General features: G+C 42.1%; 1 protein-coding gene across 1 annotated transcript in view; it reads left to right on the forward strand.

The window, feature by feature from the left end:
• LOC142487226 (uncharacterized) overlaps positions 1-26,534 on the forward strand; it is a 155,481-nt gene that overhangs the window by 120,248 nt on the left and 8,699 nt on the right. The window contains exons 6-14 of the mRNA XM_075586117.1: positions 239-334; positions 8,532-8,571; positions 9,047-9,169; positions 10,222-10,267; positions 11,841-11,874; positions 13,139-13,171; positions 15,608-15,667; positions 17,849-17,956; positions 20,658-20,748. Coding sequence (XP_075442232.1) covers positions 239-334; positions 8,532-8,571; positions 9,047-9,169; positions 10,222-10,267; positions 11,841-11,874; positions 13,139-13,171; positions 15,608-15,667; positions 17,849-17,956; positions 20,658-20,748 — 631 coding nt within the window. The remainder of the gene's footprint in view (positions 1-238; positions 335-8,531; positions 8,572-9,046; positions 9,170-10,221; positions 10,268-11,840; positions 11,875-13,138; positions 13,172-15,607; positions 15,668-17,848; positions 17,957-20,657; positions 20,749-26,534) is intronic.

The following is a 26,534-nucleotide window of genomic DNA, read 5'->3' on the forward strand; positions in this document are numbered from 1 at the left end:
TCATTTGTCATATTGTCATTACCTATCTGATATTCCCATTTATTATTTTTTTTAACTGGTATATTGCTTTTTCTGGTTTTAGTCAATAATGCTTTTAAAATGAAATGTTACTTATGTACATTTTTACAGTCATGAATTGACGCTGAATTTTTCTGCAGGTACCGTATGGAACCACATTCAATGCTTTGTTAATCATGCCTTCATCCAAAACAAATGGTCTTACTTTTTCTTTTTTTAGAGCAAGCATTATCCTGAAAAATCCAACACTGGGAGGAAACATCTGAGGGGCACCTGTTTGGAGATTGAAAGGATGTATGGAAGAAAGAGCATAAACGTAATATTTTGGTTATTTAAACATTTTATTTATTTTTTGTAAACTTGTTCTTTATTTGAGTTTTCGTTAAGAAAAGTGGGGAATGGGATACTGAACATAAAAAGGGGTTACGTTACTTTTGAATTACATACATTTGTATCATATATATAACACATTTAGTGGGAAGACAGTAATGACATCACTGTTTGGACAGCTTATAAAATAACTAATACAAAAAATTAACTTAAAAGACAAGGAAAGGGGAAAAGAAAAAGAAGAAACAATTTAATTGCTTTTAGAGTATTTTTCCACTTGTTGATATACCATAAAAGCTTATTAACAATCGTACATTTGTGGAATATTGAATACTGAATACCTTCCAGGCCCACCTCTATATTTTATACAGTTACGAATCATATTGCTCCAAGGTTACCTCGGAACTTACAGTATGCTTTTTTTTTTAGCTTGTGTGTTTTTTGTTTTTCAGATTTGGAGAGTTCCCCTAGTAAGATATCTATTTCCTATAAAAATTCTCAATGGCTCCCATACTTTTAAGTATTTCTGAACTGTGTCATTTTGTATTCCCGTCAGTTTTTCCATGAGACAGACCCTCCATAGCTGGCTGTTGTTCCTGTTTCCAGGCCTTAGCTATTTCACATCTGGCGGCTGTATATATGTGTGTCTGTAGCTTATCTTTGTTTTTTTCCATATTTTCAATTGGTCTGCATAACAGTACCTTCCAGGGGTCTAGGGAGAAGACAAACCCAAGAATTGTCTGTGCCATATCATGTGTGGTCCTCCATAGCTTTGTAACCTTTGGAAACGTTCACCACATATGTATAAACGATCCCTGCTGACCACATCCTCTTGTACAAAGTGGGGACATGTTTCTGAAAAATGTGGACAATCTTAGTGGGGTGTAATTCCATTGGTGGAGCATTTTCTATGCATTTTCTTTCATTAAGACACATGTGGAACTCTGCTATCCCTTCAAATATATTATCCCACTCCTCCTGATCTAGTTGTTCTCCCAACGCCTCTTCCCACTTTGTCATCAATTTTGGTTTTATCTCGGTTTCTGTTTTAACAGCCGTAAGTATGTTGTATACTTTGGAGATCAGGCCTTTCTTGCCCTCCCCCGTGAAGCACATATCCTCAAATATTGTAAAGTCACCATATGGACCTTCACTTCGTATATATGATCCCTCAGTTGAAGATACCTAAAAAAGGCCGAATTATGTAGCCCATTTTCTCTCATTACTGTCTCGAACATTTTATTTCTTTGTTTGCCCATACATTTTTTTAATGCTGTTGGTTCCATGCCCAGGATAAAGCTAGTATTCTCAATTAGTGGTGTCATCTGAGATTTAGGTTGGTCAACCGATGTTTAAATTTCAATGAATCCCACATTTTTAGTGAGTGTGTGATACAGTAGATGCCAGAGGCACCGTCAGTTCAGGTCTTTCTTTCTTTGTTAACCATAATATCATATCTATAGATGACCTTGAGAGCATATCAGATTCAATTTCCACCCACTTTTTACTCTGTTTGTGGGCATGCCAGTGGACCAGTTGGCTTAAATGTGCCGCTTGATAATACTGCAATAAATGTGGCAAGGCTAATCCTCCCGACATCTTGGGTCTATAGAGTGTGGGCAACTTTATTCTCGCTTTTTTGTTGTTCCATATAAATGTTGTGATTTTTGTCTGTAGATCGTGTATATCCCTAGCCCTGACCTGCACTGGTATTGTGTGTAATAAGTACAAGATTCTTGGTAATAGGTTCATTTTAATAGGGTTTACTCTACCTATCCAGGATATATGGCACCTGGACCATTCCTCTAAGTCTTTTTTCAGTGTTTTTATTAGTGCTGGGTAGTTTGTTTCGTATATAGTGTCTTGTGTGTTGGTCAGCCAGATTCCCAAGTACTTTATGGCCTGAGTCTTCTATTTGAAGTCAAAGTTTATTTTTATCAGCTTTATTTGTTCCTGTGGGAGATTTATATTTAGGGATTCGGATTTATCATTGTTTATTTTAAACCCTGATAATTTGTGGAACTCTGATAAATTATTGAATAGGTTTGGCAGAGAGGTTAAGGGTCTTGATATTGTTAATAATATATCATCTACAATCAGTGACAGCTTGTACAGTATACTTTTTGTTTTACCTCAATTCCCCCGATATCCGCATTTGACTAAAGGTTCTATCGCTAGAGCGTACAGCAGGGGGTACAGAGGGCATCCTTGTCTTGTGCCATTTCTGATGTGGTTATTTAAACATTTTTAATAGTTAATCTTGTATATTTTCTTTTGTTCTTGTTGCAGTCCAAATAATTCTGGGGTTTTTTTCTCTTCACTTTGGATTTGTTTTTCTTGCCAGAAATAAACATGGATGGGGGACAAACCTGTAGGGTCTTATCCATGTGCTCGATGTAAAGCATGTAATTTCATGACCAAAACTACAACCTTCACTAATTCCACGAAATCCAAAACATACAAAATCAAGAATCTTATTAACTGCCAAACAATGGGAGTAATTTATTTGATCATATGTAAATGTGGTAAAATGTATGTAGGTAAGACGAAGAGACAACTTAAAACGAGAATATTGGAACACATGGGAGATATTCGAAACATTCGAGATAAACCGGTGGCTAAACACGTAAACGAAATACATCAGGGAGACACAAAAACACTTCAATTCATTGGAATCAAATATGTGGCACCAGGTCCAAGAGGAGGAGACTGGGATAAACGTTTCCTACACAGAGAATGTCGATGCATATTCCAATTACAAACACATAGTCCAGACGGTTTAAATGAAGGTTTTATTTTTTGAGCATATTTATAAATACTAATTATTATTTATTTTTCTATATACAAAGCGAATAAATATCATTTTGGAAATACGTTGATTTTCCTCCACTTATCACTATAATATGATTTAATTTTGAAATTAAATTAATCAATGAAAGAGAAATTTATTTATTTATAAAAAAAAATTATTTTATTTATTATATTACCATTATTACTGTATAACAATCACAAAACACATGTAGGTCACAATTTTAGATAGTATTAAAAAAATATATTAATTGAGTCTGGTTCGCATTGACCATTAGGGGCGAATCAAAGTAGATAGAATCACTCCTACACTCACAGCACACGTTAACATATGTTATCCAATTCATATATGTATATCACTGCACCGACACACTTTATTCGAGCAAATACCCAGTATGTACCTGGCAGATACCTGGAATGCGCCGCTCCTCACCTCTAACAAGCCCCGTTGCGTTTGCCTTCCCAGCCTGGGTTCATGCCTGGCTGACGGGCGGCTGATCTGTTAAATGATAATGATTAGGATTTAATAGGCTGCAATGCTTCGCGTGTCTACCAGATGGCATAAATTCATGAATTGTAATGCAGTATATATATATATACTGTGCAGTATTGCAGCCAGCGGGAATAAAATGCTTCAATCCCTGCCTGGAAAATACCTCAATGCACTCGGGCAGAAAACAGTCACAAACCTCAATACACCCGGGTATACCCGAATTCGTGGGACTAGCCGAGCTCGAATAAAGTGTGTCGCCAGTGTCAACTCCGACTCTGATTATTATCCCAGTATGTTCCTACTGTATGTGTACAATATTCTCCAATTCTACTCCTCCGTTTAGTTCCCTGTGTGTGAAAGCATTTTTCCATATAGGGACATAGCGATCTGTAAATAAAAGAGAAACAGATTAAAACAGTTCTCACTACATACTAGTGTATTATCATATGTATAAAACATGACAAATATAAACTATGAATTTTCAGAGGAATTAAATGAATTTACAGCTCATTATCTCCCTAAAACCAGTCCTGATTGGTGAATAGGGCGATATACCCCCAGCTATAGAGGGTATATAAGCCAGGCAATTAGTTCAGTAGGTTAGACTCCTTCTATCTGAAGAAGCGTGTCTAACACGCGAAACGCGTCATACGTCGAGTCCGACGTCACAGGGGGGCGACATCTCAGTTCCGGAAACACAGCCAGTATTCTGGTGTCAAGACACCGTATTCCCTACATTTTGGGAAACTGCATTTTATGCCTTATATATAGCAAGCCCGGAATAACATGCTATAAGCGGTCCACTGTGACCTTTTGATTCTAATCTGACTTGGGCTACAATATATTTTTATAGGTCCGCCGTGACCTTGAAGTGTTATCAACCGGGTTTGTTTGGTGCACTCTAGGTCCGCTGAGACCACAAGTGTTCTGAGTTATATTGCCCCACAAATATATACAAGCGGGGTTTACCACTATCATGTTTTGACCAGACACTTATAACATATATTGTATAACAATGTAACCATACTCATCTTCAGCGTGTGTTGGTCTCACTGAGACAATAGGATAATATCAGATCACAAATGGTTACACCTTTTAATAGGTATATTATGTACATATCTAGCATTGTGCTAAATGGTTCTTGATGTATCTATAAGAATTACGTGTATTATAGGCGATTAGCCACCTGGATACTTCATTTAGCCACACTTATATATAGATAACCTAAGGACCAGAATAACTATATATATATACTAGCTGAGAGACCCGGCGTTGCCCGGGAGTCACACTGTCCCCCCACCCCCCCCACACACACTGTCCCCCCTCCCCCACACACACACTGCCCCCCCTCCCCCACACACACACTGTCCCCCCCACACACACACTGTCCCCCCCACACACACACTGTCCCCCCATCCCCCATACACACACACACTGTCCCCTCCTCCCCCACACACACACTGCCCCCCCTCCCCCACACACACTGTCCCCCCCCACACACACACTGTCCCCCCCACACACACACTGTCCCCCCCTCCCCCACACACACACTGTCCCTCCCCCCCACACACACTGTCCCTCCCCCCCCCACACCCACGGTGTCCCACACACACTGTCCCCCCCTCTCCTCCCCCACACTGTCCCCCCCACACACTGTCCCCCCCCACACATACACACTGTTCCCCCCCTCACACACACATACTGTCCCCCCTCCCCCACACACTGCCCCCCCCCTCACACACACACTGTCCCCTCCCCCACACACTGTCCCCCCCCTCACAAACACACACACACTGTCCCCCCCCTCCCCCACACACACACTGTCCCCCCCTTCCCCACACACACACTCCCCCCCCTCCGCCACACACACACTGTCCCCCCTCCCCCACACACACACTGTCCCCCCCACCCCCCACACACACTGTCCCTCCCCCCCCACACACACGGTGTCCCACACACACTGTCCCCCCCTCTCCCCACGCACACACAAAGCCCCCTCACCTCTGCCAGGACTCACAGCACCGCTCCTCTCTCCCGAGCTCCTCCGATTGTCGCGCACCTGGCCCTTCTCTGCTCTCCCTCCTCCCTTCCGGGGAGCGCTGCGCACGCGCCCCCTCTCTGCACCTGTGAGCGCGAGCCGCCGGGAAACGTGCAGCAGGGAAGGTGCAGGGCCTGTCCGTGTGACGGGGGACAGTGACGGCCACCGGGAGGGGGGAAGGTGCGGGGCCTGTCCGGGGGGGGGGGAAGGTGAGCTGCGGTCCGGGTGACGGGGGAGAGTGACGGCCACCGGGAGGGGGGAAGGTGAGCTGCAAGGGGGCCTGAAGCAGTGGTGTGAGTGTGTGAGGCCAATGAGAGGTGTGCGGGGGCGGGCGGGCCAAGGGACCAATGAGATTGCCGCTAGGGACAGGGAACACACCAGGGAAACATACATACATACAATGCTTTCAGAAATATATAGTAAGATATATGTACCTTCCCATCATGTGATCTTAACCTATTAGCTAGAAGTACACACCTATACGTTACCATACAACTTCTACAGTATATAGAGCCGTATTATATATGTATATTACTTGACATTACACTGAGCTGTCAGAGTGACCCTAAATAAACAGACACACATATTAATGTGTTTTCATAGTCTGAAATCAAAATAAGAGTCTTGTAACACTCAACCCCTTGTGAGAGGACCTTTTAAAGCCTTTTTTCAATGTAAATTTATTCACAGAGTCACTGATTTAAGATTTGGATGTAATAAAACTTTTTTATTTTTTTTGGTTTTAATAGTCTGTACCGATTTAAGAGCCTTAATGGCAAAAATATGCACATTGTTTTGCTAGAATGATTTAATAGAGAGTGCAATAAGAGGAATCTTTTTATCCTTCTTGGATATTTTTTGTGTGCTTCCCAATTATCCTCATGCACCCTATTACTACGATAATATTATTTCCATATAAGGATGAACGGTTAAACTAAAATACCTTAGTAACCATAAATAAACCGAACAGCAAATTCCTCTCAAATAATATGAATGAGAAGTGTGTGAAAAATGTTAATGTTATGTTTTCTGGCAATCATTACAAAAATTATTGGAATGTTTATGTAGTAGTTTTAATTACAGCTGCATCGGCCGTTTTTGTAAAACATCACAAAATGATATCGCGATATATACCCCGTGATCCTCACTAATGTTTTCTGGCAGACTAACTAAACGCATCGGAGTAACACCGCAGGGTCCCTGCTGTGTGAATGCTACCGTAGTCTGCCTGCCTGTAATAGACGTGCAGTTAGAGGCTGAATCAGTCACTCTAACTGCGCGCCTCTCACAGGCGATCGCGGGGGTTTTATTAAAATTCGAACATTACACTAATGTAGCAGGGGGTCTTGATTTCAGGTCCGGGGACCCCCTACTTCCCGAGATACAGGACCTGTTATGGGGTGCCGGTATCCCCATGTTAAAATCCTGTGGGTCACGTGATCGTGGGATCTAAACAAAGCAGAGGGATACCGGCACCCCATAACAGGGCCCGTATCTCGGGAAGTAGTGGGTTCCTGAGGCTGAAAACAACTTTGTTCAGCTCAGCAGACCCCCTGCTCCCGCACACTTGTATCAAACAACCCCCCCTCCAAATAAAAAAAAATCATTACCTTAGCGGGTAGCTGCTAAGGTAATGAAGCTGCTTACGTTTTATTTTTATTCATAATGTGCGTGAGCAGGGGGTCTCCGAGCTGAACAAAGTTGATTTCAGCCTCGGGGACCCCCTACTTCCCGAGATACAGGCCCTGGAATGGGGTGCCGGTGTCCCTCTGCTTTGTTTACAGTACATCCCACGTGGATTTTAACATGGCGGGGATATCGGCACCCCATAACGGGGCCTGTAACTCGGGAAGTAGGGGGTCCCCAAGGCTGAAATCAACTTTGTTCAGCTCGCTATGAATAAACACTAAACATTTTTATTTTTATTTATTATGTGTGTGAGCAGGGGGTCTTCTGAGCTGAACAAATTTGATTTCAGCCTCGGGGACCCACTACTTCCAGAGATACGGGCTCCGTTATGGGGTGCCGGTATCCCTCTGCTTTGTTTAGATCCCACGGTCACGTGACCCACAGGATTTTAACATGGGGATACCGGCACCCTATAACGGGGCCTGTAACTCGGGAAGTAGGGGGTCCCCGGACCTGAAATCAATGCGGTTCAGCTCTGGAGACCCCCTGCTACATTAGTGTAATGTAAAATTTTAATAAAACCCCCGCGATCGCCTGTGAGAGGCGCACTGTTAGAGTGACTCATTCAGCCTCTAACTGCACGTCTATTACAGAAAAGCAGACTACAGTAGCATTCACACAGCAGAGACCCTGCGGTGTTACTCCGATGCGTCTCGTTAGTCTGCCACTGAACATCTCGGGTCCCCCATGCGGGATCACGAAAATTTACCCGGGTACATTTTATATTAAAGGCCGCTACAGCTGTACCTGCTTCTTTTATTTGTTAACATAGTCTTTAAATACTGTACATATGTTAAAGCTACAGATGTGTGCTGACTACAGTATATTGTAGCGCTGCAGAGAGATCTGCTTGCACATTTTAGATGTGTGGCAATAGAATAACAAAGCCCTTATTTCTTTCATAGAAAATAATACAAATAAAATAAAACAAGTTTTAAGGCAACATTTATAAATGAATAAAGTTTTAAATATTTCTTTGTTTTATTGTGGGTTTTTTTCCAGATTATTTATTGAAGGATTGTACCATGAAGAGACTTTGATATTTTGTTTTGGGAACTGCTGTTTTAAGATATTTAGTTTAGCCCAGTCCAGTTAAACCTGTGCCTGTACTTTCTATGTATCAATCTTTATGACTTCTTTTGCATTTGTGTTTAGGTGATAAGGGGAACTTCTCATCCAAGATCCTTTGCTGATGGTACGTTGTACTGCATGTATGTAATTCTGTCCCCTCTTCTTATGTTGTTTAGTTGGGAACATAGGATTTGCCTGTAGATAGGAAAATGGGCGGAGTAGATGAGCCAAGTAGTATGTGCTGTAAAACCTCAGACCCAATCTGATCCTCGACTTTATTTCATATTTCAGATAACCTTGTGTCTATCACAAACATCTTGCATTCCTTACTGTATTAGTCTCTACCACCTGTTTGGAGACTATTCCACTCATCCACCACCATCTCCGTAAAGAAGTTCTTCCTCACATGTCCCCTGAACATCCCACCCTTAAGCTTCAGCACATGACCTCTTATTCTAGCACTTCTCTTTCTGTAAAGTATGCTGCCCTCCTTTACCATGTTGGTATATGAGTGTTTTAGTCCTATATCTCCTCCTATGTCTTCCAAGCTGAAAGGCACTGAACAAAGTAATGTGTTTTGTGATTCTTGTAACACCCAGGACTTGCACCCCGTCCTCCTATCAAGTACCGACCGGATGACAAGAGTCAGAATATGGACTTGGAGAACTTTGTTGACATCGATGGCAAACCGTTAGTCCCACAATGGGATATAACCTTTCGAGGTGACTCCTACTCAACCAATCTTTGTGAAGAGTAGAGCAGGCGCTGCATTCTGCATGGCACATAGACATAGGGCCTTTCCAGCTAAATTGTATTATATACCATTCTATATCTGTTCATGCGTGTCACCTTGTGTGCTGTGTATAAAAGGAGATATTTGATGCATAATCCGCTTCCTGAGGAAGGGGCATGTTTCTACCTTAAACATAGTTATGTTTCTACCTAAAACATAGTCATTTTTCTGTTCTTTCTTTTTGATAATATTTGAAGTTTATTTTTATACTGAATTACCAATACAAATAGTTAAATTATGGCTTATTTTGTATACCATATGTGGTACAAAGTGTTTCTCTCTTTTCCCTGGAATGGGTTTGAAGATGAACCATTTCCTGAGTGACGTTAAAAAGTACTATTCCATGTTTTTTGCACTGCACATTTTGTAAAGGGAACGGCTTGTGGCTTTCCATATTACCAATGTTTCTGTCCTGTAACTTCGGGCCTTTAAAGAAAAAAGAAAGTGGGGCTGTAGATGTGTAAATGAAAATGTAGTTGTTGTGTTTGTCAATAACAAATCGCAATCCCTAACTCTTAGTACTTCAACTTTTGGTTAACATGTTGGGTTATTCATTAAAGTGCAGATTAAGATTTACTGCATGGAAAACCCCATTCAAATCAATGGACATTTCCATGCAGCAATGCTAAATGGGGAATTATCACATTTTAATAACCGCTCATTGGTTTCCCATAGCCCAACTATATTCATTTTATTTTGACTTCTATAAATATGATGGACCAAGGTACCGCCTGTTTCGAACAAAGTGTGTACCTGCTGCAGTTGTGTGCAGTGTTCATTTGTGACTGCATGTGGTAATGCACAGACTGCTAGTGGCAGCTGTGTAAAGTCCTTAGGATGTACATCAAGCAGAGTCGTTCAGGCACATCCTGACAATGCACATTTCCACCAACATCTAAATGAAACATTAGGATTTGCTGCTTGGGAATAGTGTGGAAATGTATCTGTATGTAAATGTAAGGCTTTGTGTTTTCTTTATAGAATTAAAGGCGGCTCATGAAGCAAAACTGAGTGAAACGCACACTAGGTAAATACGGGGTGGGATTCTGTTTTTTAGGGCTTTTATTCTTTTAAAATCTAGATTTTGTTTTACATTGTTTGTGTAAAATATATATTTTGATTTAATGTTTAAAAGAAGAAGACCAAATGCGGGGAACGGAAGGATGTGAAAATTTTATTTTGCTAAGTTTTCTGTACAATCTAACTTTACTTTTGGATTTAAAACTACCTACAGGTTTCTGTTTCAAAACAAAACACATACAGTACATCACCCACATATCTATAGTTAATTTTAGTTCTAGGAGAGGTTGCATAATTAAAAACGTACGTGGCTCGTGTCATGTATTAGCATTCTATTGCTTTCCCTGTGGTGCCTTCATTTTGTCAATCATCCAGATTTAAACGTGGTCCTAAGAAACTATGCACCTTTAAATGTTGCCATTGTTTTATATAGAAACCATTTATATAATATTTAAAAATATGAAAAGCTTTTATGTTAACCTTTTGAGTGCACACATCATCAAAACAAAATCTTACTTTAGATCAGGGGTGTCCAAACTTTTACCCTGGCGCCCCCCTGCATGCTGTCCCCCTCTGCTCTCGCACCCCCCTTTCCTTGGCTCCGGCAGCAAATGACGCAGCGGGGTCATGCGACATTACATGACCCACGGCACCATGACAACGCGTCGCTGGAAGCCAAGGGAATGTAAATGACATGGAACCGCGCGAGGCCACTGTAATTTAAATGCCTTGGGGGAGAGAGTGGGACCTCTGTAACTGCCGCGCCCCCATTTGTGCACCCCTGCTTTATATCACTCCAACTAAGTTATACTTGCAAATCTTCTAGTGGTGCAACAGATCTCCAAAGGAGTCCTGCTACAGTACTTGTGTACATACAGGAAATGGGTTGAAGGAGTGCGCACTGTGAGTCTTCTCAAAAAGAGTTTTTATTTCACACCATAGATCAGAGCTATGGTGAGAGAAACTTTTTGAGAAAATCTGCAGTTCCCACTCCAACCCAACCCTTTGAGTGCCCTGGGATGTTCGTTTAACGGCATGAATGCCATTAATCTAGTGGCACTATGTGGTTACGTACATCGTGCACTAAATACTCTTTTTCCAGTGGGATGTCGCGATTAACGTGATTGGAACGGAAATTGAGTATCCTCCACTTCCGTTCACATGATTGAAACCTGCCCGCGACCACGTAATTGCTACACCAAACGATCACGTTGTTGAGATCAGGGAGACTAGTGGCTGGTGGTCTTATGGCACTCAAAGGGATAAGGGATGGTAGGGGGTGAACACCACACAAAATCAACATTTTAGTTGGTGTTATGGTCTTCAGACTGGTTTTCTTTTAAAGCCGCCAGGACTGTTGATTGTAAACATATTTATTTTTAGAAATGCCAAAATTTGTCATGAGCCTTGGAGGGACCACCTAATCCAGAGACATTTGAGGTAGTGTCATAAGTGTAGAAAAGCATTGCAATGGTTCATTACTGTCTCCAAACCTCTAAATAGAAAATGGGTGTGGGATGGCTGGTTTCAGCTCAATTAATGTGTCTACATTTCTGCTTCTATCCCATGTACATGTGCAGTTGGGCTCCTGTTCAGTCCAGTACTGGAGGACAAGTAAGTAGTGCATTGTTTAATAGCTTCTTGTTAATGGCAGATTTGTATAACCAGATACTCTAAATGTGTAATTCATCTTTTTTTTTTTTTTTTTACTAAAAGAAAGGAAACTTGTTTATTTGCTACAAACACAATTACACTGGTTTTAAGAACTAGTTTTATATTAAGGGACATATGAACCGGTAAGACTTGGCGCTTTGTTACAGAATTAGAAGTGATTAAAGGGTCACGACTTTAACAAAGCAGCAAATGTACAGGTGTAGCCACGGTTATTGTACCTGCTCATAAAACAGAATATTGCCTGTAAAGCAGAATATCACAAATTGTCCATAGAATTCAATGGCGGTGATAATGCAGAATCACAGAATATCCCAGCGGGTGCAATAACCTAATGGGCACATATATATACGGATAGTCATGCACGAGAAAATAAGCATTACATTCTGACCGGTTTCTGCTTTTTAAATCTGGGAATATACTGTTTGTCAGAAACTTCAGATTATCTCATTGAAATGTGTGTGTGTGTGTGTGTATATTATATTATAACTGGAAAGTGGCGCCCTCCAGTGTATATTGCTTCCTGGTTCTGATGAGGGCAGAGTAATTATGGAATGGCCTCTCAGCCAAGGTTATAATACAGTGTGAGGTCCTGACAACAGAAAGGACAATGGGCAGACTAGGTGGGTAAAGTGAATTTTATCTGCTCTCATTTTCTACGTACCCAGGTCAAACGGACTGTGTAAGTCATTTGTCCCCATTCACATATCTTAAAGGAGCAATTCGTGCAATTTAAATAAAACATTTTTTTAAATATAGGTTTGAAGCAGGTTTCTCCGGAGCTGAACCCCATTAATTTTAGCTCTGAGAACCCCCTCCTTCCCGAGATTCTTATTTCCAATGGGGGTGCCGGTAACTCTGCAAAGTTTAAAGCTCCCACTTCACGCGGGCCCATAGGAAGCCGCACCTGATGATGTCACTGCTTCCTATTGGCCCACATTATGTGACCCCTGACAGCCAAGCGGAGCACCTACTGGCACCCCCTACAGAGGTCTGTATCTCCCAAGCAGGGGGTACCCGGAAATAAAATGAATGGAGTTCAGCTCCGGAAATCCCCTGCTTCAATTATATTCTTAAAATATGGGGGTGGGGGAAACGGCAGCTTGGATTGCCACTTGAATTATTACAGCTTTTTCTAAATATCAAAACAACATGAAACTAACCTTCTTTATGGGGATATTCCTTTTTTTCTTTTTATGTACAACAGGATAATGACCGTGACCTAGAAGTGCTCAGCATGGTAAGACACTGTATATACAATAAGCATTGCTTCTATATACTGCAAATTCAAAAGGATCATTGGGTTTTTAGTTATGTTATCAATAAACTATCTATACTATAATTCTAAGTTAGATACCGTCTGTTTGTTTGTATGTCCGAAGCATCGAAATCTCAGAAACGGCACCACGTAGCACAACAAAACTTTCACTGTACAATCTGCTGCGGATTTGTAGTTAAACCAACTATTGTGAGCTTCCAATGTGACTCACCTCCCAAATTATAGACATTCTAAGTTTCCCTTGGCTGTACAGCAAATCTGTTGGAGCAGGGGGTGGGGGGGGGCGTGTCCTTGCCTGGATCGGGTGTGATGTGAGATGTGCGGGGGAGATGTGCCAGCGGGGGGGGATGTGCCAGCTAGCGGGGGAGATGTACCAGCAAGGGGGAGGGGGACATGTGCCGGCAGCGGGGGGAGATGTACCAATGGGGGGAGGGGCAGGAAAATGTACTGCTTGTGAGGGGAGATGTACCAACGGGGGGGGGGGGGGGGGCGGGAGATGTGCCAGCACCGAGGGGACATGCCACAGCAGCGCGGGGAGATGTTCCGTTAGCAGGGGGGTAGCGGGGCCGGGTACATGTTCCGGCAGCGGGGGGAGACACACACAGAGACACACAGAGACACACACAGACAGAGACAAATCTCACCCCGCACTACATCCAGTGGAGCGGGGGGGCCCGGGGAGATGTTCCGGCAGTGGGGGGGGATTTTCCACCCAAGCGTCCAGTGCTGATTTCGCAATATATTATAAACTCTTTCCTTCAATCCGGCACAGACGCATCTTAATAAGGTGGGAATGCAGTTTGTGTGATTTTATCTTATTCTTTTTGTTTTAATAGATGCAGCAGTTGCTTAGTTTTAAGTAAATGTACCGGTTTGCCCGATTTTATAAGGGAAAGTTTTTTTCAATAAAGTTAAGTTGAAAAGTACATACTTGCCTTATAACCGGGCCCTGTTTATTTTGCTACCCAATCAGCAGTCGTGTGTGTGGTAGGAGGGTAAAATGGGAAACTCCACCTTGGGACCTGTAGCAGCCATGTTACTTGTGGCAGGAAGCTCAAAACAAGAGAGAGAGACTGTGTGTGTGTGTGTGTGTGTCAGGCTAGGAGAATTGTGGGGCTCTGTTCAGGGCAGTGGTGTGGGGCCTCTGTAACTCTCTTACCTTCTCCTGCGCGATCTCTTACTGTCACTGTTCCTTCTCATGGCACTACCACGTCAAATGGCGTCACGTTGCCATAGCAATGGGACGCTGAAGTCGTGGCGCCATGAGGAGGGATACTGACAGCAAGAGATCGCGCAGGAGATGGTAAGAGAGTTACAGAGGCCCTGTGCTCTCCTGCAATAAACTGTTTAATTGTTGTGGGGAAGAGTGCGAGGCCTCTGTAACCGCGGGGTTCAGTGCAGTGGCAACGATAGCACCACCATCAAGCCGTTCCTGTGTGTGTGTGTGTGTGTGTGTCTGTGTGTGTAAACATTTTTCTTTCCAGCTGTTACTGAAACTAGGTGGTTGCCTTATATTCAGTGTCGCCCTATAATCAGGCAAATACAGTAAATGCCTAACCTGCTGTTCGATCTGTTTTCCCCCGTGATCGATCGTCATAGATCCTACCTCCCAGGGCGCACAATATGGCTGCCCATATCAAAATAAGCAGTGCTGTGTTTTTTCTAAATGGTTGCTATGGCATTAAAACTCATTAAAAAGGCATAAAGAGAGGGACTTTGTTTTTAATGCAGTAAGTATTATCTAATGCTACACAACTGATGTGTATGGTTAAATTGTTCTGCCCATTATTGTGAATGATATGCAGAAGAGGCGTTCCCCCTCCCCCCTAACATTGCATAGTTACTAAGGGCCGATGAGCACATGCCTCATGTCAGGTTATGTGAAGCTAATGCAAGGCATTGCTGATTTAACCTGATGTGAAGCTTATGCTAATGAGATTTTCAGATAATTAGCTTTGTGGCTATGTGTTAAACTCCTGGAAAATAACGTCCATTACTATTTTAGGTACCCTACAGATGCAGCCACGAGTATTAAAACTCTTGCCTTTTAAATTCTGGGGCAGTCTCACAGTAAATGACTCAACATTGCTGCAACATTTCTGTGAGATTCTTAATGGCCCATCGGATTAACGCAGCACGGGTCCCTGCAAACCCATTCAATGTTGAGGCATTTACGGTGAGACTGCCCCAGAATCTCGCAGAATTTCCCAGGAACAAGTGTACTAATACTGGTGGCTGCATATGTAGTGTTATTTGCCCTGGTTTAAATGAGCTTAGATGGCCAAAACGTGTTCACTCTTTTGCATTGTTGTGGAACTGAGCTAATTCTTACATCTTTGGAAAGTGCGGACAAAAAGAGTAATGTTCTAATCCACTTGTTTTTGTGTCTCCCGCTAGGAATGTAGTGAATGTGATCCGGATGAATTCATGTGCAACAGTGAGCTCTTTGAATTCTTGGTAACTCTTCATAAACTTATTTTTATGGCATTTGGGGTTAGAGAGGGAGCAACTCTGGGATACTAAAGATCTGAGATGGAGACTGAAACTATTGGGAACGTGATCAAAATGCTCCGCGCTATCCCTGATTTAGGACCCAGTGCTTGTTTTGCATTGCTGTAATCCTTAAACAGAACAGTTCGATACAATCATGAAATACTTTCTTAGGTTTACAACCTGGATGGATTGAAAATTAGTGATATATTTTGTTATTTGTTTTTTTAAGTGTTTTACATTTCAGGCCTTGACATCTGAAAGTGCAAAACAACATATCCAGGGCTTGTAGAAACGTGAAATAACCCATCTCCGTTCAGCACATATGCATTTGAAATATTAAGTGCCCAGGAGGTTAAATGGAGCGCCCCCCAGACCCAGAGCAGTTAAACACTTTGAGTGCCGGAGGTGTCGTGGTGGCCGTGTGCCTTGGCCCATCTGTCACAGTGCGGTCACGTGATCGCTGCTGCCATTGTGGATGTGATATGATCGCTGCTGCCATTGTGGATGTGATAGAAGGGGAGGGATCCTCTTCCATTTTCTCACTGGTTAGATCACGTCTTGCACTCCATGGGAACGCAGGATGGGATCTAACCCGGAAAAAACAAGCCCTATGAGCATGACGTAGTCAATACATCATGGGGTCCCTGGAGTGCCAGTCCCCATGTCGTAGTGACCACTTCCTGGGGCATGGAAAGGGTTAAAGGTTACCATGGTGACCTCAAATAAAAACTAGACATTAAGGAAATCATGGTTTTTGACACACAAAAGAAAAGTGGTAAAAAAAAGCATCACATGATCAGGGGGCAAGATACTAATAGGCTTCCCGGGGGATTGCTGCTTTAAATCCTATATTAACATATGTACCATCTTGTTAAAAATATAGGCCCGAAAGTCAAACATAGCTATTACAGATGTAACATTGTGCATGTATCGTCCAATAATGAATAATGAACACCAGTCAAAAAATGGGAGCAATCTTATTCATATGGACAACACAACCCAACACAATATATAAATGATATTTGTCCTCTGAAATGTTTTCAAGTCGAGAGACATGTACAGTATGGGATGCTTCCCAAACATATAATATTTATAGTAACGTGAATATCGAGGTCTACATGACTGAATAATATTGCACCCATTTTTGACTAATGTTTGACTTGTGTTCGTTATTGAGTGCTGTAGGATATACACATGTTACAATTACACATTTTGTGAGAATTAGGGGAGATTGCACATACCTTCCTGCACCACACTAAATACAGTACATTAATTACATTGATTAGTATTTGTTCATAGTGCTGTCTGACCTACAGCAAAACTGTATAAATATAACCGGGTATATAAATTCATTGCTATCACTAGGGGTTTGTTGGGAGCTGCATTTAGAGCAAAGGTTGCTACTCCCCAAAATATTGTTGTGCACTAGCATTTTTTATACAACTGAAGACATAGTTATAAAATAATAGTAATAATTTGACTGCGTAAAATTACAGTATAGAGAAGTAGAAAGCAATGATCATACAGCCATCAATTTTATCCTGGTGTTTCACACACCCGCAAAAAATGCCAGCCACATTTCCTAGTGTGTGTTTTTTGATAGATGTGCATAGGTGTCCTGTGTAAACAATAGGGTATGTGTGTCAGTGGTCCAGGTGCTCAAGTTCTAGGTTCAAAATATGATGGTAATCATTGTGTGATGATCTGGAGACATATACATATGGGGCATATAAATCCCCGGTATAATGATGTCAGAGATAAGTCAGTGGTAGATCTGATGAGATTCTCTTTGGTGAAGAACAAATATTTCCCTGAAGGTGCTGTGTGGTATATAAACTATACCCTTCCCCTCCTCATTGGGATAGTGCTCAAGACAGAAACCATAAAAGTACTCACTGTATCCACCCCAATAATGTCTCCTTGAGCGTGCAGCCGGTATGAAGTCAAGGGATATCCAAATGTTTGTAGTGCAGCGCATAGCGAAACAGAGAGCAGGGTCAAGAGAATAAAAAATCAATTTATTGGAAAAAAAAAATATCGATTGATGTGCATATGTGTACTGTGTATACAAGACTGGTATCAGCAAAACTAAGCTTGTATGTTAATTATAATTAAAAACCATTTATTTTTCTTTGTTTCCCCCAGGATAGCTTCAAGATAATAAATGACACAGATGTTTCATTTATCTTGAAAGTCACTGAGAGTTTTTCTAATGCTTTAGTACGCTACAAGAAAAATAGCGCAGAAAAAAAGGTAAGTCATTTTATGTGGTACCTTTAGATAAAGTCTTACATGCCGCTTCTTCCTTTCCCCCCTTCCCCCCAAGCTAACCACATCATGAGAAATAATGACTCTGGCGTTTTAACCACGTTTTCTACTAGAGTATAACACGGAAATACATTAGGGCCGTATTTACTGAGCGGTGCTACTCCATAAGACACCTTACAGGACGACTTAGTAAATATTGCTCCTTACAACTCATTCAGATGAATAAGCGATAAGATGTCTTACAGACTCCATAAGGGTCTTCTATAGTAGCACTTTTTGGTAAATATGGCGCACAATGTTTATTAAGAAGATATTTTGACAAAAATGACATGCAACAGAGAAAGTTTAACTTAATGTTGTGCTAATACCGACAGGGCCGCCAACAGAAATCATGGGCCCCCCTGTTTATTTTAATATTTTCAACAAAAGACAAAGATACCCAATGCTACATCCTATGTGACAAAAGACCTGGGGGTGATTCAGTATAGGACTGGGGTGTTCCCTACCTGTCTTCTGGGTTAGGGGGGATTCTGATATCTCCTGTGTGAAGCTTGAGAGTCAGATTTGGAAGAAAGCAGTATAGGTTATTTCGGTGTAGGTATAGGGCAGTTAAGATAAGACAGAGAGAGTGTGGGTGAAAGAGAGACAGAGAGAGAGTGGGTGTGGGGGATGGGTTGGTCACGGGGTGGGTGACTGGCTTGTGGGTGGGTGGGTGACTGACGAGTGGGTGGGTGACTATGACTGACTGTGGGTTGGTGTCTGTATTCATTCACAGACACACACACACACTCCCTCTCAGACACTCTCCCTCTCTCTCTCTGACTCTCTCCCTGTTTCTCTCTGACTCTCTCCCCCGCTCTCTGACTGCCTCTCTCTCTCTGACGCCCTCTCTCTGTCTCTGACTCTCTCTCTCTCTCTGACTCTCTCTCTGATTCTCTCTCTCTCTCTCTCTGACTCTCTCTCTCTCTGACTCTCTCTCTGATTCTCTCTCTGACTCTCTCTCTGACTCTCTCTCTCTCTCTCTCCCTGACTCTCTCTCTCTCTCTCTCTTTGACTCTATCTCTGACTCTCTCTCTGTGACTCTCTCTCTATCTGACTCTCTCTATCTGACTCTCTCTATCTGACTCTCTCTCTCTCTCTGACACTCTCTCTCAGACACTCTCTCTCTCAGACACTCTCTCCATGAGACTCTCTCACACTCTCTCTCTCAGACACTCTCTCTCTGAGACTCTCTCAGACACTCTCTCTCCATGAGACTCTCTCGCACACTCTCTCACACACTCTCTCTCTCTCTCAGACTCTCTCTCTTTGACTCTCTCACACATACTCTCTCTCAGACACACTATCTCTCTCTCAGACACTCTCTCTTTTTCTCTCTCAGACTCTCTCTCTCAGACACTCTCTCTCACACACACACACACACACACTCAGACACACACACACACTCAGACACACACACACTCACTCAGACACACACACACTCACTCAGACACACACACACTTACACACACTCTCGCTCAGACACACACTCAGATACTCACATACATACGGGGAAATCGGAACGGGGGGGATAGGAGCAGGGGGGAAATCGGAACGGGGGGAATCGGAGCAGGGGGGGAATCGGAGCAGGGGGGAATCGGAGCAGGGGGGGGAAATCAGAGCATGGGGGAATCGGAGCAAGGGGGGAAGCAAGAGAGGCATGGAGCAGTAGTTACCCAACTTGCTCCATGAAGGAAGAGGTGGGCCTCGCTTTGCAAGCTCGTATAGAATACGAATAATCCTGGCAGCGTGCCAAGGGGAGGTTTTTTCCCCCCTTCTCTTTGCATCTACAGTATGTTGTATGGCTGCCGTATTAAATCATTCGCCGTAAACAATCATGCCATGGAAAACAAGGAGAGGAGTTCAAATAGTTGCTGCTCATATAATGGAGTATAAGTGGACACATACTTCATCATTACAATCATAGGAAAGAAAAATTCCCTGAATATCATGAACCATAACCAATCAACCTAATGTCAATAACACAAACCTGCTTGCTATCTTTATATCATCACTGTGTGTTAATTGTAATTTTTAATAATTTTATTCTTATCACTTATTCACAGTTTTTTCACTATATTGTATTCACTGTAAAATATAAAAATAATTATTTCGGAGTGCACAATAAAATGTACTTCCTTTCATTTAAATGTTAATCTGTTAACCTGAGTACATAGGTTGCACCCTTTCGTGATAAATTAATTATACATTGTCAATTATTATTATATTGAGTGAGCGCTGCGCACTGTCTTTTTTGTTTGTGTTAAAACGATAATAACAAGCAGGAGATTCTTTCCCTACTCTAGATGTTTCCTTATTGTTGGTTAGAGAGTTGAATAGATAATTGTGTGGGTGCAGCATTAGGGCTGTTATATAGTGGCCGCGTGCGCGGCACTTATACTTGGCTGAGGTTAGTCAGCCTTTCTATAATAGGGGCGTGTGCGAACGGCAGTGAGCGTGGAGCCTTAGCCAGTCCTTGTAATTGCTAGAGAGCAAACAATGCAATTTGTCTCTGTCCTCCAACCAGAACTAGCTTTATATGTGTGGAAGTGTTTAATCTTTATACCTTTACGATGCAGCATGTTCTGTTTCAAAGGGTACGTGGGTATGAACTGATGCAAGGCATTGATGTTCACTTATTTTGTAGGCATTACCTAATACTACAGGCAGTAATGCTCCACACAGCAATATCAACCAGCCTTCAATCCCTTCTGCTCATGGCTTCAACAGATACCCAGGTAATAAATGATACATTACACATGCTTTGCTTGATGAACATACAGTGTATCTCTGTATTAGAGTCCTTTCTACAGTACCTCAAACATGGTGCTCACTAAAAATGTCCTTGTTCCTGCAATCTTCCATGCATCATAGCATAGAGTGGAACAACTCCTGGGAATTATCGATTCTTCTTTTCTTTTAGTTACAGTAACCAGGTTTGTTTTACTGGTGCTTGGAGAGGTTTCAGGGCAGTAGTTAGATGGTTGGAGCCAGCAGTTGTCTTCATGCTTTCTAATAATATATTCTGTTTATTGGGAAATGGTTTAGACATTGGAAGTGTCTCTTATATTGTAGCATATTCATTATGTAAATTCATGCATTAGGTCTACGCAAGAGGTCATTCTTTTGTATGTACTGTACTGTATATCTTTATTTGTATGGTGCCATCCATGTACTTAGCTCTTCACAGCAGTAATAGACGTAACAAAATAATATGAGACGCAATGGGAGTAAGCACTTCAAACATAAAGGGAACATTAGAAAAGAGCTCGCTTACAATCTGAGTTTTGCACAATCTATATGGCACAGCTATGCACACTGTTTGTCTTTTTTCATTTCCACTAGACCTGCCACACTTACTATTTAACCTAGAAACTATTACTTTCTGAAAGCTCATGTGTAACGCTGTGCTCACCACAAATAAGGCAGGACCCCGGTACTGAGGTGGGAATAAGTACTGTGGCCACCCACAGCCACGGGGGCACATCTGGAGTGCGGAAGGTCAGGCAGCCGGGTCAGGATTGGAGAGGGTAGAATGGTCAAGAACTTGCCGAGGTCTGAGGTAGAATGGTCAGTGTCTGTTTAGCCGTGGTCAGGGGTTAGAGCCTAGAGGTCCGTTAGTCATGGTCGGGATTGGAGAGATGCAGAAGGTCAGAGGTAAGCCGGGTTAGGGGGCCAGAAGTGCGGAGTCCAAGGTAAAGCCGGGTCGGTACAGTACAACGGAGATCAATCTGAAACAAGGAAACTGAGACAACGCAAGGCAGGACAAGGAACCAAGAAGTGGTAGAACAACGCTAACTGGAACTATGCTCAGCCAATGTGCAAGTGGCACAGCTGAGCATATATGAGGAAGCAAGACCAATGAGCGAGGGGGCAGAGCAAAGGAACGGCTTCTGCGGAGGCACTGATAGGGAGACAGACGCAGGAGACAGGTGGGCATGATAACCAGCGTTGACGCGCAGCTTGGGAGTGGTGGCCACGTGACTTTGATGCGTGTCGCAAGCGGGGGCAGAGCCAGACTCTGCGACATCAGAAAACCTCCTGCGGGAGCGTAGTGAAGGCGGGGATGCGTGAGACAATAGGTAAGGAGGGAGTGCACTGCGGGGGACGCGCTCCCTGATTCCTTACAGTACCCCCCCTTTGAGGAGCGGCCTCTGGACAACTCCAATATGGTTTAAAAGGGTACTTAGCGTGAAACCGCTTAATGAGGTTGGAAGCATGTATTTGGTGATGAGGTATCTAAGATCTTTCATCTGGACCAAATCCAGATTTCTTTGGTGAAGAAGTGACCGAGTTGGGAAGACCTTTTAAATGGATGAAATGAGATTGTTTCGAGAAACGATCGACAACAACAAGGATAGTAGTCATCCCTTTGCAGGGAGGTGATTCAACAATACAGTCCATGGACAAGTGACTCATAGGGCGATCCGGTATGGGTAGAGAACGTAAGAGTCCAGGTGGTCTTTTGCAAGTGTTCTTGTTACGAGCACACGTGAAACAAGACTTGACAAATAGTTCAGTGTCCTTCTGCATGGTGGGCCACCACAAGGTACGTTTGATGAGATCGGTAGTCCTTCAGGTGCCAGGATGGCCTGCAGATTTAGAAGAATGGCTCCATTCCAAAATTTTCTTGCGAAAACGTGGTGCCGCATATAGACATCCATCCGGAACCTCTAGACCTTCCGGAACATGTGATTGGTTAGCCAATATGTCATCCAGGACTTCGAAAGAATTAGTGGATAAGATGAATTTAGATGGAAGGATAGTCTCGGACTGAGACTCAGTTTTGTCTTCAGCTATGAACTGGCGGGGTAAGGCATCCGCTTTAAGATTTTTTGACCCCGGAATAAAAGAAATAATATAATTTAAACAAGAAAAAAAAGTGACCAACGGGCCAGACGGGCTCCAAGATGACAGGCGCTTTCAATGTACATTTAAAACCAGAGACAGAACATAAAACACAGACAAAACTCAGTTTTAGCACATCAAGTGAAACTCATACACGGTACAGTGCCTAAATATATATGTATAAATATCTATTAAGTAAAATGGTCTTTTAGTTTGACATTTTTGGCCAAAATTGTTGTAAGCCCCTGAGCCAACTTCACGGCAGACCACAATTCAGGGGTCCCTAACGCTAATATAAATTCTTAATAACCTGAGTAATAACAGGAAGAATGATTTATAGTAAATCTGTCAATATTAGTTGCAAAGTTCTAAGTCTGATTGAAGCCTTTATTAACCTGTACATTACCAGGAAAAGCACTCTGTATTAGAGTTGTCACAACCATACTGCAAGCAAACAAGTTCCCCTGTGTGGAAGATGCTATGGAGTGAGCCCTTAACCATTTAAATGTGGGAGGGGGTGAGCTTAAATTAAGTAGGAGGTTGCCAACCTCCAATCAGCCAGGACTAGCTGAAACACAATTGTGAAATATACTGGACACCTAAAAAGCTCCTATTGAACCCCCAAAATAACCACAACATATATATAAGCATATGAGTGTCACAGAGGAGTGCTACTGAGCATGGCAATATATATTTAAAACCAGAGACAGAACATAAAACACAGACAAAACTCATACACGGTACAGTGCCTAAATATATATGTATACATATATATTTAGGCACTGTACCGTGTATGAGTTTCACTTGATGTGCTAAAACTGAGTTTTGTCTGTGTTTTATGTTCTGTCTCTGGTTTTAAATATATATATTGCCATGCTCAGTAGCACTCCTCTGTGACACTCATATGCTTATATATGTTGTGGTTATTTTGGGGGTTCAATAGGAGCTTGTTAGGTGTCCAGTATATTTCACAATTGTGTTTCAGCTAGTCCTGGCTGATTGGAGGTTGGCAACCTCCTACTTAATTTAAGCTCACCCCCTCCCACATTTAAATGGTTAAGGGCTCACTCCATAGCATCTTCCACACAGGGGAACTTGTTTGCTTGCAGGATGGTTGTGATAACTCTAATACAGAGTGCTTTTCCTGGTAATGTACAGGTTAATAAAGGCTTAAATCAGACTTAGAACTTTGCAACTAATATTGACAGATTTACTATAAATCATTCTTCCTGTTATTACACAGGTTATTAAGAATTTATATTAGCGTTAGGGACCCCTGAATTGTGGTCTGCCGTGAAGTTGGCTCAGGGGCTTACAACAATTTTGGCCAAAAATGTCAAACTAAAAGACCATTTTACTTAATAGATATTTATACATATATATTTAGGCACTGTACCGTGTATGAGTTTCGCTTGATGTGCTAAAACTGAGTTTTGTCTGTGTTTTATGTTCTGTCTCTGGTTTTAAATATATATTGCCATGCTCAGTAGCACTCCTCTGTGACACTCATATGCTTATATATATGTTGTGGTTATTTTGGGGGGTTCAATAGGAGCTTGTTAGGTGTCCAGTAGCTTTCAATGTACAGCAAGTTTTTGTGGTCTGTAAGAATGGTGATAGGTTGTTCCATACCTTCCAGGAGGTGACGAAATTTGTTTGGTAAAAAAAGCACACGGATGTAGTTTGGCCTGGGATGTCTGTCTCTGAGATAATATGGCGCCGGCCCGACATCGGAAACATCCACTTCCAGAGTGAAAGGAAGTTTGGGGTCAGGATGGACAAAGATGGGGGCAGAGACGAAGAGGGAACGTCTTTTTGAGAAGATCAAACGCCTGGTGCACAGCGTTTGGCCAAGAAGCAGCGTCTGCCCCTTTCTTGGTTAGGGCAGTGATTGGGGCTACTGTGGAGAAATTTCAAATGAATCTGCGATAGTAGTTTGCGAATACTAAAAAACGCTGGATTGCTTTGAGAGATTTAGGTTGTGGCCAGTCCAAAACTGCCTTCAGTTTGACAGTGTCCATGGCAAAACCAGAGTCCGAAATAATGAATCCTAGGAATGTGGTAGAAGTCTGATGAAACTGGCATTTCTCCAATTTGGCATAAAGGTGATTTTCACGAAGACGAGACAAGACCATTTTAGTGTGTTTGATATGTTCAGAGAGAGATTTAGAAAAGATTAGAATATCATCAAGATAGACAATACCAAAAAAGTTCAGCAGGTCCCGAAAAATATTGTTAACAAATTCTTGAAAAACGGCCAGGGCATTACACAGCCCAAAGGGCATGACTACATAGTTACATAGTAGATGAGGTTGAAAAAAGAGGTACGTCCATCAAGTTCAACCTATGCTAAATTTAGACAACAGATACTTTATTCTATATCTATACTTACTTATTGATCCAGAGGAAGGCAAACAAAAAAACCCATTAAGGGGAAAAATTAATTCCTTCCTGACTCCAAGAATTGGCAATCGGATTAATCCCTGGATCAACATCCTTCCCTTGTATACTTATTTGGTATATCCCTGTATACCTTTCCCATCTAAAAAGATGTCCAACCTTTTTTTGAACAAATCTATTGTATCTGCCATCACAGTCCCCATGGGTAATGAATTCCACATTTTAACTGCCCTTACTGTAAAGAACCCTTTCCTTTGTTGCTGGTGAAATTTCCTTTCCTCCAACCTTAAGGGATGGCCCAGAGTCCTTTGTACTGCCCGTGGGATGAATAGTTCTTTTGAAAGCTCCTTGTATTGTCCCTGAATATATTTGTATATAGTTATCATATCCCCTCTTAGACGCCTCTTTTTTAATGTAAATAAATCTAATTTAGCCTCTCCTCATAAGTTAGAATGTCCATCCCCTTTATTAATTTGGTGGCTCTTCTCTGCACTCTCTCTAGTTCCATAATGTCTTTTCTTAGGATTGGTGCCCAAAATTGTACTCCATATTCAAGGTGTGGTCTTACTAATGTTTTGTAAAGGGGCATAATTATGTTTACTTCCCTTCCATCCATTGCCCGTTTGATGCAAGATAAGATTTTGTTTGCCTTTGCAGCTACTGCATGACATTGGGCACTATTGCTAAGCCTGCTGTCTACAAGCACTCCTAAATCCTTCTCCATCAAGGATTCCCCCAATATATCTCCATTTAATTTGTAAGTCGCCTTTTTATTCTTGCATCCCAAATGCATAACCTTACATTTATCTGTATTAAACCGCATTTGCCATTTACCTGCCCACGTTTCCAGTCTCTCCAAGTCCTTCTGAAGAGAAATTACATCCTGCTCTGATTCTATTACCTTACACAATTTAGTATCATCAGCAAAGATGGAGACTTTGCTCTCGATCCCAACCTCAAGGTCATTAATAAACAAGTTAAAAAGCAGGGGTCCCAGTACCGATCCTTGAGGTACTCCACTCACGACTTTAGCCCAACCTGAAAAAGTTCCATTTATGACAACCCTCTGTTGTCTGTCCTTTAACCAGTTTTCAATCCAGGTGCATATATTATTACTGAGTCCAATTTTCTTTATTTTGTACACCAACCTCTTGTGTGAAACCATATCAAAAGCCTTTGCAAAATCTAAGTAGACCACATCAACTGCATTACCCTGGTCTAAATTCCTACTTACCTCCTCAAAGAAACAAATAAGTTTAGTTTGGCAAGATCTATC

This window comes from Ascaphus truei, chromosome 2, assembly GCF_040206685.1.
Source record: "Ascaphus truei isolate aAscTru1 chromosome 2, aAscTru1.hap1, whole genome shotgun sequence".
Lineage (NCBI taxonomy): Eukaryota > Metazoa > Chordata > Amphibia > Anura > Ascaphidae > Ascaphus > Ascaphus truei.